The 18,195-nt window shown below is 41.4% G+C and overlaps 1 gene segment (V, D, J or C); it reads right to left on the bottom strand.

Moving 5' to 3' along the window:
- Positions 1-5,400: 5,400 nt before the first annotated feature.
- On the bottom strand, positions 5,401-17,303 carry LOC129407015 (Ig lambda-2 chain V region-like; the record flags this gene model as incomplete). The annotated part of the segment is given in 3 exon segments: positions 5,401-5,663; positions 16,843-17,151; positions 17,258-17,303. Coding segments are annotated over 3 exon segments (618 nt in total), but the record flags the coding sequence as incomplete, so codon positions are not given.
- Between the last annotated feature and the right edge of the window lie 892 nt (positions 17,304-18,195).

The following is an 18,195-nucleotide window of genomic DNA, read 5'->3' as shown; positions in this document are numbered from 1 at the left end:
AAGGAACATTTCAAATATTCCTTGAGTAAAATTGAGTAAAATTTAAATCTAAATGCATGGAGATTTACAGCAACTGCATAGCAAGATTCTTCATAGACCCAAGGTAACAAGGGCAGGTTTATGTACTGGTTTCACATCTAAATGTGTCAGTGTGTAAAGCACCACTGTATACCAGCGAACAGTAGTATTCAGCCTCATCCTCTGATTGGGCCCCCGAGATTGTGAGGGCAGCTTTGTTCCCACGGATGGAACCTGAGAACCGGGCCGGAGTCCAGGAGTGTTTTTTGTTTGTGTCATAAATCATAGTTCTGGGAGCTTGACCAGACTTCTGCTGGAACCAGTATGGATAGTGACCATCAGTGACGGCTCCAGTGCTGGAAGCACATGTGAGAATGACTGTCCCTCCCGGGCTCACGGCCAGTGAAGGCTCCTGAGTCACCACAGCCTGAGAACTGGACCCTGAAATGGAAACAGAAGCCTGTCAGGAATGAAAATAGAAGTCAGAGAAATTCCCCAAAATTTGGTCACTGAAATCTCCAGGAACCTGGGCAGTGAGTAAGGACAAGAAGAACGACGAGGAGGAGAGGAGTCCTGCTCATGCTGCAGACTCTCAAGGACATTCTGGCCACACAGCTGACACAGGACTCTGGGGCCTCTTTTATGTCCCTCTGACCCAGGGGGAAGGGTTTGTGTTGTGGGTTCTTGCTGCAAATCTGAGTCACTTAGCATAAATCCCCTCCCCAATACTGTGTCTTTAAGGCAACACTGAGTCTGGGTTGGTTTTCAGCTGGTTTAGTCCCTTGGGAGGAAGCACCTGTTGGTACTTCTTCAGTCTGGGCATGCTACAGGCCTTGTTTTCTTCAAAAGCAACAGTGCCCCCTGCTGATATCTCAAGATAATGTTTAGTGTATTTTAATTATTCAGAGCAAAGTGGTTTTGTTTATGTGTTTTTAGTCTTTTAAAAGATCCTTTTTCATCATGTAAAACCAAATTCTTATTTTTGCTTTTGTTTTTTTAATGGAAATCATTCAACATATTGCCAGGATTCAACTCATTTCCTTCGAATACTGCTTAGTACCATCACTCTGACTCAGTCTTTACTAATCCTTGTTACTATTTCTTTAGTTCTGTTCAATATCCTCCTCAAACTTTCAGTTCTGCCTAAGTGTCTACCTATCCTTGCACCCATTTATCAATGATCACTTATGTAATTACCTCTTTCTTTGTACTCATAACTCATTTTACTTTGAAGCATTTTTTATTGGTTTTGGGTGTTTATCAAGGTGACATCATGTTTATTGTCAAAAGTCTTTGTCTTGGTTTGAGCTATAGTTTAGTGGAGAGAGTACCTCCCTTGCATGTGGCTGAATAGGGTTCAATCCCCAGTATCTCATACTGTCTTCAAGGCTTGCTAGGAATGATTCCTGGCCACACAGCCAGGAATAAGCCCTGAATACCACGTGGCTAAAAAGGTTTACAGGCTAGTATGAGATTGCATGCAGTACAATATTAGATATGGCAAGTATTTAAAACAGGCAGAAGAAAAAAATAATACATTTTAATTCTTTTCTCTATGTTCTTTTTTTTTTTTTTTTTTTTGCTTTTTGGGTCACACCCGGCAATGCACAGGGGTCATTCCTGGCTCATGCACTCAGGAACTACCCCTGGCGGTGCTCAGGGGACCATATGGGATGCTGGGATTCGAACCCGGGTCGGCCGCGTGTAAGGCAAATGCCTTACCCGTTGTGCTATCACTCCAGCGCCTCTCTATGTTCTTGATGAGGATTTTTTCTGTAAAAATTTTAAATTTAGAGACAAAATGCAAAAAAATAGAGATTTCTTACATATGTTTTGATTTTTACCTATAATTAGGTATTATGTTAATCTTGATCATTTGGTTACTTTAGTTGCTGTTACAATTTCTCCATCTTTTCATTTTCAAATAGTTGTCAATGCACTGAACTTTTTCTATTCTATTGTGTGGTGATATCTAATTTATTTTTTACTTTATAATTCCCTAATTATATAGGTTATAAGTTTCTGTGTTTACTTCGTATATTATATTGTGAATATCCAACAATGTGTTAGACTTATTTTTAAAGGTCATTTGTGTATTCTTGCCTTATTTTTTATTATTGGTTCAACTCTCGAGAAATTTGCTAAACAATCTGAGGGATATTCTGCATTTGGTTCTTTATGTTTTGGTTAGTTTTAATATATGTGATTCATGATCACAATCACGAAATCCCGTTAATCTTCAATTTCTTTAGCAGACTCTGTAACTTCTCATTTCGTCCTTTCCCTGAGATCTTAGAAGTCTATCTCGACTGGGCCCTCCCAATGATGTCTCACTGGGGACTCTTTCAGGGTCAGGGGAATGAGATCCAGCTTGTTACTGATTTAGCATATGAATACACCGTGGGAAGCTTGCAAGGCTGTCCCATGTGGGCAGGAAACTCTCAGAAGATTGCCAGTTTCTCCCAGAGGGAGAAGTAGGTAGGCTACAGGATATCACTTCTGGGACCTTGATTTTAAGTCTCTCTCTGGATGTTGGCCTTAGATGGGATTACACACACCTGAGGTTCCTCTGCCGGTACCTTCATGCGTGAGGCCTGTCCGAACATATGGAGAGGGGCCTCGAGTATGGCTGTAGCTAGGTTCGGTGACCTTCGGCCGCTGGGGGCTCTGCTCGGGGTGGGGAGGGAAGCTGGAGCCCATGCCCTCTGAGGGGCCCTGGGGAAGACAGCCAGGGGGGCGGGCAAGAGCCTTTCTGCCTGCAGAGCGTAACATATGTGAATAATATATGTGATTATTCAGAAGAAATGAAAATGAACAAATGAACAATTTCATTTGCCAGCAAATAGATTCAGGCTTTTCAGCCAATTAAACCATCACATTGGGTATGAGTGATTCTTTCAGAGTTGATCTGCAAATGTGTTCCTGAATTACCCTGGATGTGCTATCTTCCATCACAATTTTGCTCCTTGAGTTGGCCATTTTGGAAACTTTTCTTAAAAATTGGGTGGAAAAATTATATAGGTTGTGGGGTATATTGGTGCTAGCTCTTAAGGTCTGACCCTAACCTGTGCAATGAGAGGCACATGAGTAGGAGAGGAGCCCGGTCCCTGGTAGCTAAAGATCCCTGACCCCACCTTTGAGAATTTCTACCCAAGTCCCTTTTTCTTCTTCACCCTATGTAAAAGTAAGGACTATCTATGCAAAACAAGTTTCCATCTATTAATTAAATGAGTCCAAATCTCAGTGCAGAGTTAGCAGGAAAATGATTTGCTTTCCCCTGTGGGAGAGCCCAGCAGGAAGCACCTATGAAGACTAAGTCCATGCTCAGGTAACTTTGATAGGCCAGAGAAGGAGCAGCTGCAGAGTCTCATCTGAATGCACAGGGAACAGCCACCTGGCCCAGACACCAAGTTTATTGATCTCACTGAACAGATAAAGAAGAAGCACATGTAGTTCCACAGTGACCCTGCTAATTGTATTTGAAAAAACTGAAATGAAAATAATATCTTAAAAGAGCTCATAGACTAGATTACAAATAATATTTCAAGTAAGGTACAGAATTGTATATTAGATAAAAATAAACAGTAGTAAAAGATATGAAAAGCCATGTAGAGCAAGTTTATAGATTTGCATAAAATGTAGAAGATATCATGAGGGTAGTTAGAGAAGTCTCAAGATTACATGGTCAAATTTCATTTGAATGATTTTCATAAGGGGCTCAAATGGTGGTACAGACAAGGCCTGGTCCTTGTCTGAGTCAGTGTGCTTGCTCAGGAGATGTTACTCAGGCTTTCAGGTTTCGTCTACACAATTCTGTAGTTTCCTACCATTTCCGTGAATGTGGCCAACCCAGGCTCTAATCTCTGGCATTTCATACGGTCTCTGAGGACACCAGGAGTGATCCATCTGTACAGATCTCTGACCACTAGTGGGTGTGGCTCAAATACAAACAAAAATATTTTTTGTAACTGTAGCACTGTCGTCGCACTGTTGTCCCATTGTTCATCGAGTTGCTTCAGCAGGCACCAGTAACATCTCCATCGTGAGACTTGTTGTACTGTTTTTGGCTTATTGAATATGCCATGGGTAGCTTGCCATGCTCTACAGTGCGGGAGGGACACTCTCGGTAGCTTGCTGGGCTCTCTGAGAGGAATGGAGGAATTGACCCCAGATGGCCGCGTGCAAAGCAAATGCCCTACCTTCTGTGTTATCGCTCCAGCCCTTTTTCATAAATTTTAAAAAAGTATATCATATTTTTGAAAACATAATAATACTATACTCAATACTCAAATAAATAATTTTTAAAATAATTAAATTTTTATACCTCTAACTTTGTTTTTGTTTGGATTTTGGGGCAACCCCCGCTTTGTGTTTGAAAGTCCCGTCTGCGAGGCTCAAAGAACTGCAATCCTGGAGAATTTACCAATGCTTCTGGCATGATAAGAATGCACATAACCTACTGAACTATCTCTCTGACTAACCTATAAATTTAAATGTTAAAACAAATGTTCTAAATTAAATTTTAAAAATTCCAAAGGTGGGTTATTATACTGACAAAGTATATACATCCCACTCTGACTTCATCCAAAGAAACATCAACTGTCATCTTTCAGAACATAAGGAGGAATTCCTGAGTGCACAGCTAGCAGCAACCCCTAAGCATTGCTGGGTGTGGCCGCCAAAACAAAACAAAACAAAACAAAACCCAAACCCCAAAAATCAAAAGTATCCGTGTCCCATGGTAACTTCCTCAATTCACAATGTTGTTTGTAATTTTTCAGAGCAAATGATCATTCATTTCATAAGTAATTATAAATGATTTTCTGGACATTACTGATGACAGAATGTAATTGGAATTAATTTCTAAACATTCCATATGATTATGTTATATTTAATGTGTATCAATTTAGAACAACATGTATACTATATAAAAAGTTTTCAATGATGTTATAAATACATAAAATATTGTTTTATTCCTTACACATAATGTGTGTGAACATTGATAGTGATGCTGCATATGGAGGAAATGTAATCGATTTTACGCCAATCACATTACCTGTGCATGCCTGGCAAATTCCTGTGATCAGCTTGTATGCCAAAAAAAAGAAATAGCGTAGATCCTAACTTAATAAGAAGCCAGGAACTAGGACACCATTATTTAAGTGAAGGAATTGATCATGACCTGGAATAACTTTGTTTACTTGAAAGTTTGCAGGAATATTTGTTATTTTTCATTAACAATATAGAGAAGACCTAGCAATAGATGACTTTACTAGAAGTCATCTATCTTTTGCTGCAGTAATCAGCAACAAAAGCTGAAGCTTAGCTCTGGGTTTATGTCTCACTTCCCCACTTCCATCTGTCACTGTGGAAATGGTTGCTGAACCACAGAGCACAGAAATACTCAGCCTCGTCCTCTTCCTTGGCTCCAGTGATGGTGAGGACTGCCTTGTTTCCAAGCAGGAAGCCAGAGAATCGGGCAGGAACATCAGGATATCTATTACTGGTTCCACCCATTAGACCCCAGGGTTTCTGGTAGGGCTTCTGTTGAACCCAACAGGCAAGGTGATTGGTGGTGACAGCCCCAGTACTGGAGCCACAGGTGAGTGTAACTGTGCCTCCAGGAGTTGTGGCTAGTGAGGATTCTTGAATCACCACATTCTGAGCAGTAACCCCTGAAAACAGATGTGAGATCAAGGGCTTAGGATAAAACAATAATACAAAGGTGCAGCAGAGTATCCTTTGCCATTTTCTCCCACCAACCCAGAGAGTCCCCCTGACCTGTGCAGTGAGCCAGAAATGTGAGCAGGAGAGGAGCCCAGGCCATGGTGGAGACAACCCAAGGCTGTAATGTGTCAGACTCCCTCAGCTCAGGACCAGCCTCCAAGTTCTCCTTATACCTGCTTCCCCCTGTGAAGGTGGGGCTGTCATGCAAATGAGTTCCTGAGGGTCACTCAGCAGTGTGACCATGGCAGAGTTTCTTAGTTGTTTCACGTCAGTGACATGTACTAGAGGGCCCTAGGGTCTGGAGCTACAGCTCATTGCAGAACTTGCTCTCAGAATATGGCACACTGCCCCCCCTAGTGTCCACTGATGAGAAGATTCACCATTGCTTGTCTTTTTTTTCCTTGTTTCCAATTTCTTTTCTCACATCTGGAGATTTTATGTCTCCAACAATCTAAATTCGGTCTCTGTGATTCCCCACGCAGGAACCGGATGAATGAGTTTTATGAAAGGGGAATCTGCACACATCAGCATTCTTCTTCTTCTTTATCCTCCTCCACTTTCCTTAGACAACTCTGTTGAGCTGAAGCTCTGAGCTACAGGATTGTTTCCTGTTAATTGCTGCAAGTTCCTGAAAAACTCATGGACTAATGTGGATACTTTGCCATTTGGGTAATTGATGATGTCACGTGTAATGCTTCTCTGCCACCTGTGCCTTTTACAGCTGAGTACTATTTAGTTCTCAGTTCTTAAATGAAAGCAAAACAAAATCTATTGTAGATAAAAGAGAATTTGAAGTCCTTTGATGTTGGCGAGGGGCCTGGGCACCCTCTGCATCTGTCCCTGTAAGCAGGGATTGGGTGAGGAGGGGTCCTAGGCACTCCCTACCTTAGTTCCTGTAAACGGGAATGAGTATGGAGAAACATGGCATGAGAGCGAGTCATCCCCTGACAGCCAACCTTGATAGGCGGCAGAAGGGCCACCATGCTCTGGCGACCTGCCTAGAGAGAAAAGTTGAAGGGCCACCATGCTCTGGCAGCTGGACTCGAGAGGAGGCTGAAGGGAGGATTGGCTCGTGTCTGCCATGGCCATGCTCAAGGCCACATCTGAGATTTTCTCAAGAAAACATTCCCGTGTTTCTCACGGCTGAAAGAAGGAACTGTAAAACAAGTAAGATTGGCAAAAATAAAGATGCTCTTACCACTTAATAATGTTTATACCACTTATGTAACCTGCTGATCGTTGCTAAAATAAGACTATATAAGCCCGCTTGGATTTCAATAAACTTGCTGTATGCTGCATATTGCATGCAGTCCTCCCTAGCCCACTCAACTCTCATTCTCTCTCTCTGGCCGAGGTTCAAGTTGGCTGCGAGGGCCACGGCACTTTGAGTCCTGTATGTCCTGGGGCGGAGCATCTCACCTCTACCTAAAGTACTTGAGGGTGCTGCTACTGAACCCCTGGAGTTGGAGGAGTCAAATAACCTCATCTATTGGGTCTGAGGCATTCAAGGGGAGACTAGCATTATGCAAGCTTTTCTTAAAGTTTTTCATTATTTTCCCACATTAAAACTATTGGCACATACCTATTGTACAGCTCACAAAACTTGACTCTCATTCACAATATTTTAAGTTATATTTCCTGACGCCACCTGGAATAGACATGATTTGAAAATTATCATCTCAGCTTCCTCTCCCTGTTTGTATGGCTACATTCCAGTATCATGAATTTTTTTAAAAAATTTCTAATGCCCTCCATTACCTTGGGAATAATTGGCCTTTGACCTCAAAATATTTTACCCATTGCCTAAAGGTGAGGTCACGTCAGCCCATCATTGGTGTGCTATGCTTCGAAAGGTTTTTTGCTCCTTTGTGAACAAATTTATACAAATACAGACCAATCTTCAAGTCACTGAAAGACCCCCTAGTGGGAACAGGCTTCTCAGGCATGATTTCCATAGAAAATGCTTAGTCTTGGCTCTCTTAGGTCCTGATTTCTTGAATCCATGGTTGGCTTCTGACTACAACAGGATCTGGCCTTATAACCTTCTTGTCAAATTTGTTTCCTCTATGTTTGAGGCCATTAAATTACAGAAGGTGACTAATGTGCAACCAGACGCAAGGAACTGAGGCGTGTTACTGACGACCTCCCCACATCCTTCTTCCGAAGACACCTTCACTGCACTATTGATGCCCATAAGCAAGAAGTACCTTGAGCAATTTGATGATCCATTTCCTGACTGCACTCAGAATCTTTTTCTTTGAGAGGGGAAAATGAAAGAGGGAGCCTCAGTTTCTCATTAGCGATTGATGTTACCAATTCGTTTTTAGCTGTCTCCATCCCACACTTTAAGCATCCTCTCCCGTCTTGAGTTCACCTTTTTGAGGAAGGGAAGTTTGAAATTTCCCAAGACAAATGTTCCACTGCAGAGCTAGAGTGTTTTGACACTAAGAGAGAATGGTCAATACCTATCTTAAATGGTCAAATAGATATCCCAAAAGAACTAAGTCAGCCAGCCCACACTGTAAGATCCCTAAATACTCATGAAAAGCCTGTCCCTTGGCAGGTAGCACAAATATCAACCCAGTTTTTCTTTTTCTTTTTTTCTTTCTTTTTGGGTCACACCTGGCTATGCACAGGGGTTACTCCTGGCTCTGCACTCAGGAATTACCCCTGGCCATGCTCAGGGGACCATATGGGATGCTGGGAATCGAACCCGGGTCGGCCGTGTGCAAGGCAAACGCCCTACCCGCTGTGCTATCGCTCCGGCCCTGAGCATCCATTTTTTAAACAATGTTTTCATTTCTACAAATATTGAACAATCTAGAAGCATGTAGAGAACACAGAGACAAGTTTTCCCTGCTGTGCATCACTTCTTTGTCTGGGACCAGGAAAGTGTGAGAATAGCTTAGTTCTCAAGGAGAGAGACAGAGAATCAGACCAGAGCCCAGCGGTGTTTTGGATATGTTGTAAATTAGTGTCTTGGGAGCTTGACCAATCTTCTGTTGAAACCAGTATGAATACTGACCATCAGTGACTGCTTCAATGCTGAGACCACATGTGAGAATGACTGTCTCTTCTGTGTTCATGGTCAGTGAAGGCTGATTCACCACAGCCTGAGAATTGGATCCTGAAATGGAAACAGAAGCATGTCAGGAATGAAGATTGAAGTCAAGAGAAATCCTCCAAGTTCTCGTCACTGAAATCTCCACAAACTGTGTGAGTGAGTAAGGAAGAGGAGGACAAGAAGAAAGAAGAGAGGAGTTTACTCATAGTATGACTTTCAAGGACATACTGACCCCATAGTTGACTCTTGACCTGTGGGGCCTCTTTCTTGTTCCTCTGGCCCTGAGGGAAGTGTTATTGTTGGGTGTGCTTGCTGAAAACCTGAGTCCTTTAGCATACATGCCCTCTCCCAATTGTCTCTTCAATTAAAGACTAGCTTTGCTGGGAGGGGGAATCCTGGGATGGTTGGGAGCTATGTTAGTCCCTTAGGAGGAAGCACGTGTTGGCACTTATAGATCAGACCAAAGAGATTAGATTTTCTGGGGTTCATACAGTCTGGTTTTGCTGTAGGCCTTGTTCACTTTAAAAGTGTCATGGGGCTGGAGAGACAGTAGAGTGGGTAAGGACCTTGCCCTAACTGAACGCACCTGACCCAGGTTCTATCCCTGGCAACCCATATGGTCTCCTCTACCTGTCAGTATTAATTCCTGAGTACAGAAACAGGAATATTACCTGAGCATGGTCATGAAGAGGAGGGCAGGTTAAGGGTTAAATATTTTGTTGGGGACTGTTCAGGACCCTGAACAAAAGAGGACCCCGAAACCTTTACCCTGGACAAACCGCAAAATTCTATTACCAGCTTTGCATAACCTGAGGCACAGGTGCCCTTGTGACAAAGGAAATAGCTAAACTCAAGAAGTAAAAGTAGCCCAGGGCAGGTAACCTCGAGACCCCAAAAGGCCCATAAAGTAGAATGCCTTCCTTTACACTAAAAGCCTTGTACATTACTCCTGACAGATGCTCCTGCCAGATAAACCCTTGTCTTCCCCTCCCCACTATTTCTCAACCTACTCTTGGAGAATACTGTAAGCCCACCAAAGTACGCCCCGAACTTTTCCTTATTTGGTCTGAGAAGACACTTCCCTGATGATTGACAACTTATGTACCAACCCTCTGCTAAGAAAGGTATAAAACCAGCATGGCTGTTAATAAAGACGCTCTTGATCAGTACTTATCATCTTGAGCCCCCTATTTATTATCCTCACCAGTTTCATTTTCAGATCGGGACCGCTCATAGAACCCATCCAATTAGGAGCGCTTTCCACTGTTGTCTCTCCATGGGCCGGAGAGATCTCCAGGGGAACGTGCAATTTTCCTTTGTAACTGTTTGACTGCTTTGAAAAAGGTTTTGTTCACGACCTCCCGCTGGGCAGGAAACTGTCACCAAATGGGCCAACAAACTGCCCTAGGAACTGTAAGCAAACATTTGCCTGGAAACACAGAGTGGCAAAATGGATCCGGAAATTAAACCCAACATTCTGCTGTTTACAAGAAACACACCTGAACAAACAGAGTAAACACAGACTCAAAGTCATAGGATGGAAAACAATCCTGCAAGCAAACAACTCCCTTAAAAAAGCTGGAGTGGCCATCCTAGTATCCGACAATATAGATTTCAGGTTGACAAAAGATTAGAAGGGACAGCGAAGGCCACTTTCTATTCATCAAGGGATATGTGCAACAGGAGGAAATCACACTCTTAAACATATACGCACCCAATGAACGACCGGCTAAATATTTAAAACAACTCCTTACAGACCTCAAAGAGGACATCACTAACAGCACAATAGTAATTGGAGACTTCAATATCCCCCTATCACCTCTGGATAGATCAACAAGAACAAAACTCAGCAAGGAAACACTGACTCTGAAAGAAGAAATGGAAGAGAGAGGCCTAATAGACCTGTACAGGGCTTTACACCCCCAAAAGAAAGATTACACATTCTTTTCCAGTGCACACGGAACATTTTTTTAAAAAAGAATACCTTTTTTTTCTTTTCTCTATGTTCATGATGGGGATATTTTTCTGTGAGAATTTTATATTTGCAGAAAAGAAGCAAAAAAATATAGAAAGATTTCTCAATAGACTTATACAGTAAAGTTGCAGGCTACAAAATCAATACCCAAAAATCCATGGCCTTCATATATGCAAACAATGAGGCAGAGGAAAGGGACATGAAAAAAGCAATCCCATTCACAATCGTGCCCCAGAAAATCAAGTACCTCGGAATCAGCTTAACCAAGGAAGTAAAAGACCTTTACAAAGAAAACTACATAACGCTACTCCATGAAATCAAAGAGGACATGAGGAAATGGAAACATATACCCTGCTCGTGGATAGGGAGAATCAATGTTGTCAAAATGGCAATACTCCCTAAAGCATTATACAGATTCAATGCGATCCCTATAAATATACCCATGACACTCTTCAAAGAAATGGATCAAGCAATCCTAAAATTCATATGGAATAACAAACGTCCAAGGATAGCTAAAACAATTCTTGGGAAAAAGATGATGGGAGGCATCACCATCCCCAACCTCAAAGTTTACTACAAAGCAGTAACAATTAAAACAGCATGGTGCTGGAACAAAGGCAGAGCCGTAGACCAATGGAACAGAGTGGAATATCCCTACACACAACCCCAAATGTATGACCATCTAATCTTTGATAAGGGAGCAAGAGATGTGAAGTGGAGCAAGGAAAGCCTCTTTAACAAATGGTGTTGGCACAACTGGACAACCACATGCAAAAAAATGGGTTTAGACCTTGACCTGACACCATGCACAAAAGTCAGATCAAAATGGATTAAAGACCTCAACATTAGACCACAAACCATAAGGTACATTGAAGACAATGTCGGCGAAACCCTCCACGATATTGAAGATAAAGGTATCTTCAAAGGTGGCACGGAACTAAGCAATCTAGTAAAAACAGAGATCAACAAATGGGACTACATTAAACTAAAAAGCTTCTGCACCGCAAGAGATACATTGACCAGAATCCAAAGACTATCCACAGAATGGGAAAGGATATTTACACAATACCCATCAGATAAGGGGTTGATATCAATGGTATATAAAGCACTGGTTGAACTCTACAAGAAGAAAACATCCAACCCCATCAAAAAATGGGGCGAAGAAATGAACAGAAACTTTACCAAGGAAGAAATACGAATGGCCAAAAGGCACATGAAAAAGTGCTCTGCATCACTAATCATCAGAGAGATGCAGATCAAAACAACCATGAGATACCACCTCACACCACAGAGACTAGCACACATCCAAAAGAACAAAAGCAACCGCTGTTGGAGAGGATGTGGGGAGAAAGGGACCCTTCTTCACTGCTGGTGGGAATGCCGACTGGTTCAGCCCTTCTGGAAAACAATTTGGACGATTCTCAAAAAATTAGATATTGAATTCCCATTTGACCCAGCAATACCACTGCTGGGAATATATCCCAGAGAGGCAAAAAAGTACAATCGAAACAACATCTGCACATGTATGTTCATCGCAGCACTGTTTACAATAGCCAGAATCTGGAAAAAACCCGAATGCCCCAGAACGGATGACTGGTTGAGGAAACTTTGGTACATCTATACAATGGAATACTATGCAGCTGTTAGAAAAAAGGAGGTCAAGAATTTTGTAGTTAAGTGGATGGGCATGAAAAGTTTCATGCTGAGTGAAATGAGTCAGAAAGAGAGAGACAGACATAGAAAGATTGCACTCATCTATGGTATATAGAATAACAGAGTGGGAGACTAACACCCAAGAACTGTAGAAATAAGTACCAGGAGGTTGACTCCATGGCTTCGAGGCTGGCCTCACGTTCCGGGGAAAGGTCAACTCAGAGAAGCGATCACCAACTACATTGTAGTCGAAGGCCATGTGGGGGAAGGGAGTTTCGGGCTGAATGAGGGGTAGAGACTGAGCACAGCGGCCACTCAACACCTTTATTGCAAACCACAACAGCTAATTAGAGAGAGAAAACAGAAGGGAATGCCTTGCCACAGTGGCAGGGTGGGGTGGGGGGGAGATGGGATTGGGGAGGGTGGGAGGGATGCTGGGTTTACGGGTGGTGGAGAATGGGCACTGGTGAAGGGATGGGTTCCCGAACTTTGTATGAGGGAAGTATAAGCACAAAAGTGTATAAATCTGTAACTGTACCCTCACGGTGATTCTCTAATTAAAAATAAATAAAATTAAAAAAAATATATAGAAAGATTTCTTATGTATGTTTTGCCTTTTACCTATAATTAGGTATTATATTAATCTTGATCATTTGGTTATTGGGTATATACTTTAGTTACTGTTACAATTTTTCCATCTTTCCATTTTCAAATAGTTGTCAGCACACTGAAACTTTTTCTATTCTATTTCTATTTTTGTATGCTGATATCCAATTTATTTTTTACTTTATAATTCCCTAATTATTTAGGTCATAAGTTCTTGTGTTTCTTCCTTATATTGTGAATAACTAGCAATGTGTTAACTCTATTTTTAAAGTTAATTCCTATTTTCTTGCCTTATTATTTCTACTGATTTTAAATAGATTTGTATTTTGTGTTTATTTATAATTGGTCAACTTTCGAGAAATTTGCTAAAGAATCTGAGGGATATTCTTTGTTTGGTTCATTTATGTTTTGGTTAGTTTTAACATACGTGATTATTCAGAAGAAATGAAAATGATCAAATAAACAATTTTATTTTCCAGCAAGTAGGTTCAGGCTTTTTAGTCAATTAAATTATCACGTTGGATGTCACTGTCACTGTTATCCTGTTGCTCATCTATTTGTTAGAGCGGGCACCAGTAATGTCTCTCATTGTGAGACTTATTGTTACTGTTCTTTTTTTAAATTTTTTTTTCATATAACAGTATTTTAATATTTATTTAAGTAACAAAACATGCGGGTCAATACTTAAGGCATATACAATAAGTCAGAGCAACAACAAATTTACAAAGCAAAATCTAAATTCATGGAGCATTCAAGCAATTAAGAGTTGGCTAGAGAAGGCGCTAATTAAAAACCCAACTAAATCACACCCAGGGCTTGAGATCTACTAGGGCTGCCCAGTGGCAGGAGGAAGAAAATTGGACCCCAGAACTTTAGTTCCAATTCTGAGATTCTCACCCATCACCACAGACTGAATTTCTCTACTTCCTCTTCCCTCTACCCCGATTACCCCCTCCCCACTTTGATTTTTAAATATTATTGAATCACCTTGAGATAGTTACAAGCTTTCATGTATGTGTTCTTGGTGTATCCAATAAGCCACGTTTAGTTGCCAGGCTCTGCCATGCGGGAGATACTCTCGGTAGCTTGCCGGGATCTCTGAGAGTAGTGGAGGAAATGAGCACAGGTCGGCCGCAGGAAAGGTGAACACCCACCGCTGTGCTATCACTCCAGCCCCACATTGGATATGACTAATTTTTTTCTGAGTTGATCTGCAAATGTATTCCTGAATTATCCTGTATGTCTTATCTTCCATCACAATCTTGTTCCTTCAGTTGGCCATTATGGAAGCTTTTCTTCAAAATTGGGATAGGAGAAATAATATTTAGGTTGTGGGGTATGTTGGGGCTGGCTCTTCAGGTCTGACCTACCTGTGCAATGAGAGAGGCACACGAGTAGGAGAGGAGCCCGGGCCCTGGTACATAAAGATCCCTGACCCCACCTTTGAGAATTTCTACCCAACTCTCCTTTTCTTCTTCACTCTATGTCAATGTAAGGACTATCTATGCAAACAATTTTCCATCCTTAATTACCCACGGCTTTTGGGGGCTGTGGACAGTGGGGACAGGAGGCCTCTGCTCTTTTTCAGACAGTTTCATTTTCTGTTTCTCTCTCTCTCTCTCTCTCTCTCTCTCTCTCTCTCTCTCTCCCTCCCTCCTTCCCTCACTCTCTCTCTTATCTTTTGGATCACAGAAGAGCCTGATAAGCTCCGCATGGCGTATTCGATATTCCAAATACAGTAACAATAACAGGTCTCATTCTTCTGACCCTCTAATCATTGGGAAACAAGAGTAAGGAGAGGCTGCTTAAATCTCAGGGCTGGAACAAATGGAGACATTATTGGCACCCGCTCGAGTAAATCAATGAACAACTAGATGACAATGATACAGTGAATTACCTACACCCTCCGGAGTCCTGCATCTAGAACCCAAATCTCAGCCCAGAGTCAGCAGGAAGGAGATTTGCTTTCCCCCATGGGAGAGCCCAGCAGGAAGCACCTATGGAGACTACAGTTCATGCTCAGCGACTCTGATGGGCCAGAGAAGGTGCAGCTGCAGAGTCTCATCAGTGAGGGCACAGGGAACAGCCACCAGCCCAGACACCAAGTTTACTGATCTCACTGCACAGATAAAGAAGAAGCACAGGTAGTTCCACAGTGACCCTGCTAATTGAATTTGAAGAAACTGAAATGAAAATAAAATCTAAAAAGAGCTCATAGACTAGATTACAAATAATATTTCAAGTAAGATACAGAATTGTATATTAGATAAAAATAAGCAGCAGTAAAAGATATGAAAAGCCATATAGAGCAAGTTTATAGATTTGCATAAAATATAGAAGATATCATGAGGGTACTTAGAGAAGTCTCAAGATTACATGGTCAAATTTCATTTCAATGATTTTCATAAGGGGCTAGAATGGTGGTACAGACAAGCCCTGGTCCTTGTCTGAGTCAGTGTGCTTGCTCAGGAGATGTTACACAGGCTTTCAGGTTTCTTCTAGACAATTCTGTAGTCTCCTACCATTTTCTTGAATGTGGCCAACCCAGGCTCTAATCTCTGGCATTTCATATGGGCTCTGAGGACACCAGGAGTGATCCCTCTGTGCAGATCTCTGACCACTAGTGAGTGTGGCTCAAAAACAAACAAAAATATTTTTTCATAATATTTTAGAAAAATAAATATCATATTTATGAAAATAAATAATAAAATATTAAATACTCAAATAAATAATTTTCAAAAGAATTGAGTTTATATACATCTAACTATATTTCTGTTGGATTTGTGGGCAACAACAGCTTTGTGCTTGGAAGTCACCCCGGAAGGCTCAAAGAACATGCTATCCTGGAGAATTTACCAATGTTTCTGGCATGAAAAGAATGCACATAACCTACCGAACTATCTCTCTGACTAACCTATAATTTTGAATGTTAAAACAAATGTTCTAAATTAAATTTCAAAAATCCCGGTTGTAGGTTATTATATTGATAAAGTGTATACATCCCACTCTGGCTTCATCCAAAGAAACATCAACTGTCATCTTTCAGAACATAAGGAGGAATTCCTGAGTGCACAGCTAGCAGCAACCCCTAAGCATTGCTGTGTGTGGCCGCCAAAACAAAATAAAACAAAAAAACCCAAAACTCTGAAGTCTAAAGTATCAGTGTCCCATGGTAACTTCCTCAATTCACAATGTTGTTTGTAATTTTTCAGAGCAAATGATCATTAATTTCATAAGTATTTATCAATGATTTTCTGGACTTTAATGATAACAGAATATAAATGGAATTAATTTTTAAATATTCCATCTGGTTATGTTTTATTTAAGTATACTAGTTTAGAGCAACACGTACACTGTATAAAAAGCTTTTCAGTGATGTTATAAATTCATAAAATATTGTTTAATTCCTTACTCTTAATGTGAATGAACATTGTTAGTGATGCTGCATATGGAGAAAATATAATTGACTTTACCCCAATAATATTACCTGTGCATACCTGGAAAATTCCTAGACCCTGTGATCAGCTTGTATACCAAAAAAAAAAAAAAAGAAATAGAGTAAATCCTAACTTAATGAGAATTCAGGAACTAGGAAACCAGTGTTTAAGTGAAGAAATTGATCATAACGTGGAATAAATTTGTTTATTTGAAAGTTTGCAGGAATAGTTGTTATTTTTCATCAAAAATGCAGAGAAAACCTTGAAATAGATTACTTCATTACAGGATCTGCTGTACTCAGCAGCAAAAGATAAAGCTTAGCCCCAGGTTTATGTCTCACTTCCCCACTTGCATCTGTCACTGTGGAAATGGTTGCTGAACCACAGAGCACAGAAATACTCAGCCTCATCCTCTTCCTTGGCTCCAGTGATGGTGAGGACTGCCTTGTTTCCAAGCAGGGAGCCAGAGAATCTGGCAGGTACATCTGGAAGCCTATTACTGGTTCCACCTATTAGACCCCAGGGTTTCTGGTAGGGCTTCTGTTGAATCCAATTAGCATAATTACTGGTGGTGACAGCCCCAGTACTGGAGCCACAGGTGAGTGTAACTGTGCCTCCAGGAGTTGTGGCTAGTGAGGATTCTTGAATCACCACATTCTGAGAAGTGACCCCTGAAAACAGATATAAGACCAAGGGCTTAAGATGAGACAATGATGTAAAAGTGCAGCAGAGTATCCTTTGCCGTTTTCTCCCACCAACCCAGAGAGTGCCCCTGACCTGTGCAGTGAGCCAGAAATGTGAGCAGGAGAGGAGCCCAGGCCATGGTGGAGACAACCCAAGGCTGTGACTTGTCAGACCCCTCAGCTCAGGACCAGCCTCCAAGCTCTCCTTATACCTGCTTCCCCCTGTGGAGGTGGGGCTGTCATGCAAATGAGTTCCTGAGGGTCACTCAACAGTGTGACCATGGCAGTTTCTGAGTTGCTCCATGTTAGTGACATGTACTAGAGGGCCCTAGGGTCTGCAGCTGCATTTCATTGGAGAACTTGCTCTCAGAATATGGCACACTGCCCCCCCTAGTGTCCACTGATGAGAAGATTCATTATTGCTTGGCTTGTTTTTTTTTTCTAGTTTCCAATTTCTTTGCTCAGATCTGAAGGTTTTAAGTCTCCAACAATCTAAATTCAGTCCCTGTGATTCCCCAGGCAGAAACTGGATGAATGAGTTTTGTGAAAGGGGAATCTGCAAGCATCAGCACTATTCTTCTTCTTTATCCTCCTCCACTTTCCTTAGACAACTCTGTTGAGCAGAGGCTCTGAGGTCTAGGATTCTTCTCTGTTAATTGCTGCAAGTTCCTGAGAAACTCATGGACTAATGTGGATACTTTGCCATAGGGGTAATTGATGATCTCACATGTAATACTTCACCTCTACCAGTGCCTTTTAAAGCTGAGTGCTATTCAATTCTCAGGGTTTTTTTGTTTTGTTTTGTTTTTTATTGAATTATTGTGAGAGTAGTTACAAAGATTTTCAGTTTAAGTCTTAGTCATACAATGGTCCAAGACCCATTCCTTCACCAGTGCACATTTTCTATCACCAAGAACCCCGATATATCCCTTGTCCCACCCCTCCCCCTGTTTATGTGGCAGATGATTTTACTCTCTCTCCACTTTAATCACATTCAACATTTTGACAAAAGACCCACCATTATTAATTGGA

Source organism: Sorex araneus, chromosome 9 (genome assembly GCF_027595985.1).
Source record: "Sorex araneus isolate mSorAra2 chromosome 9, mSorAra2.pri, whole genome shotgun sequence".
Taxonomy (NCBI): Eukaryota; Metazoa; Chordata; class Mammalia; order Eulipotyphla; family Soricidae; genus Sorex; species Sorex araneus.
This window is presented reverse-complemented; position numbering and strand designations above follow the sequence as displayed.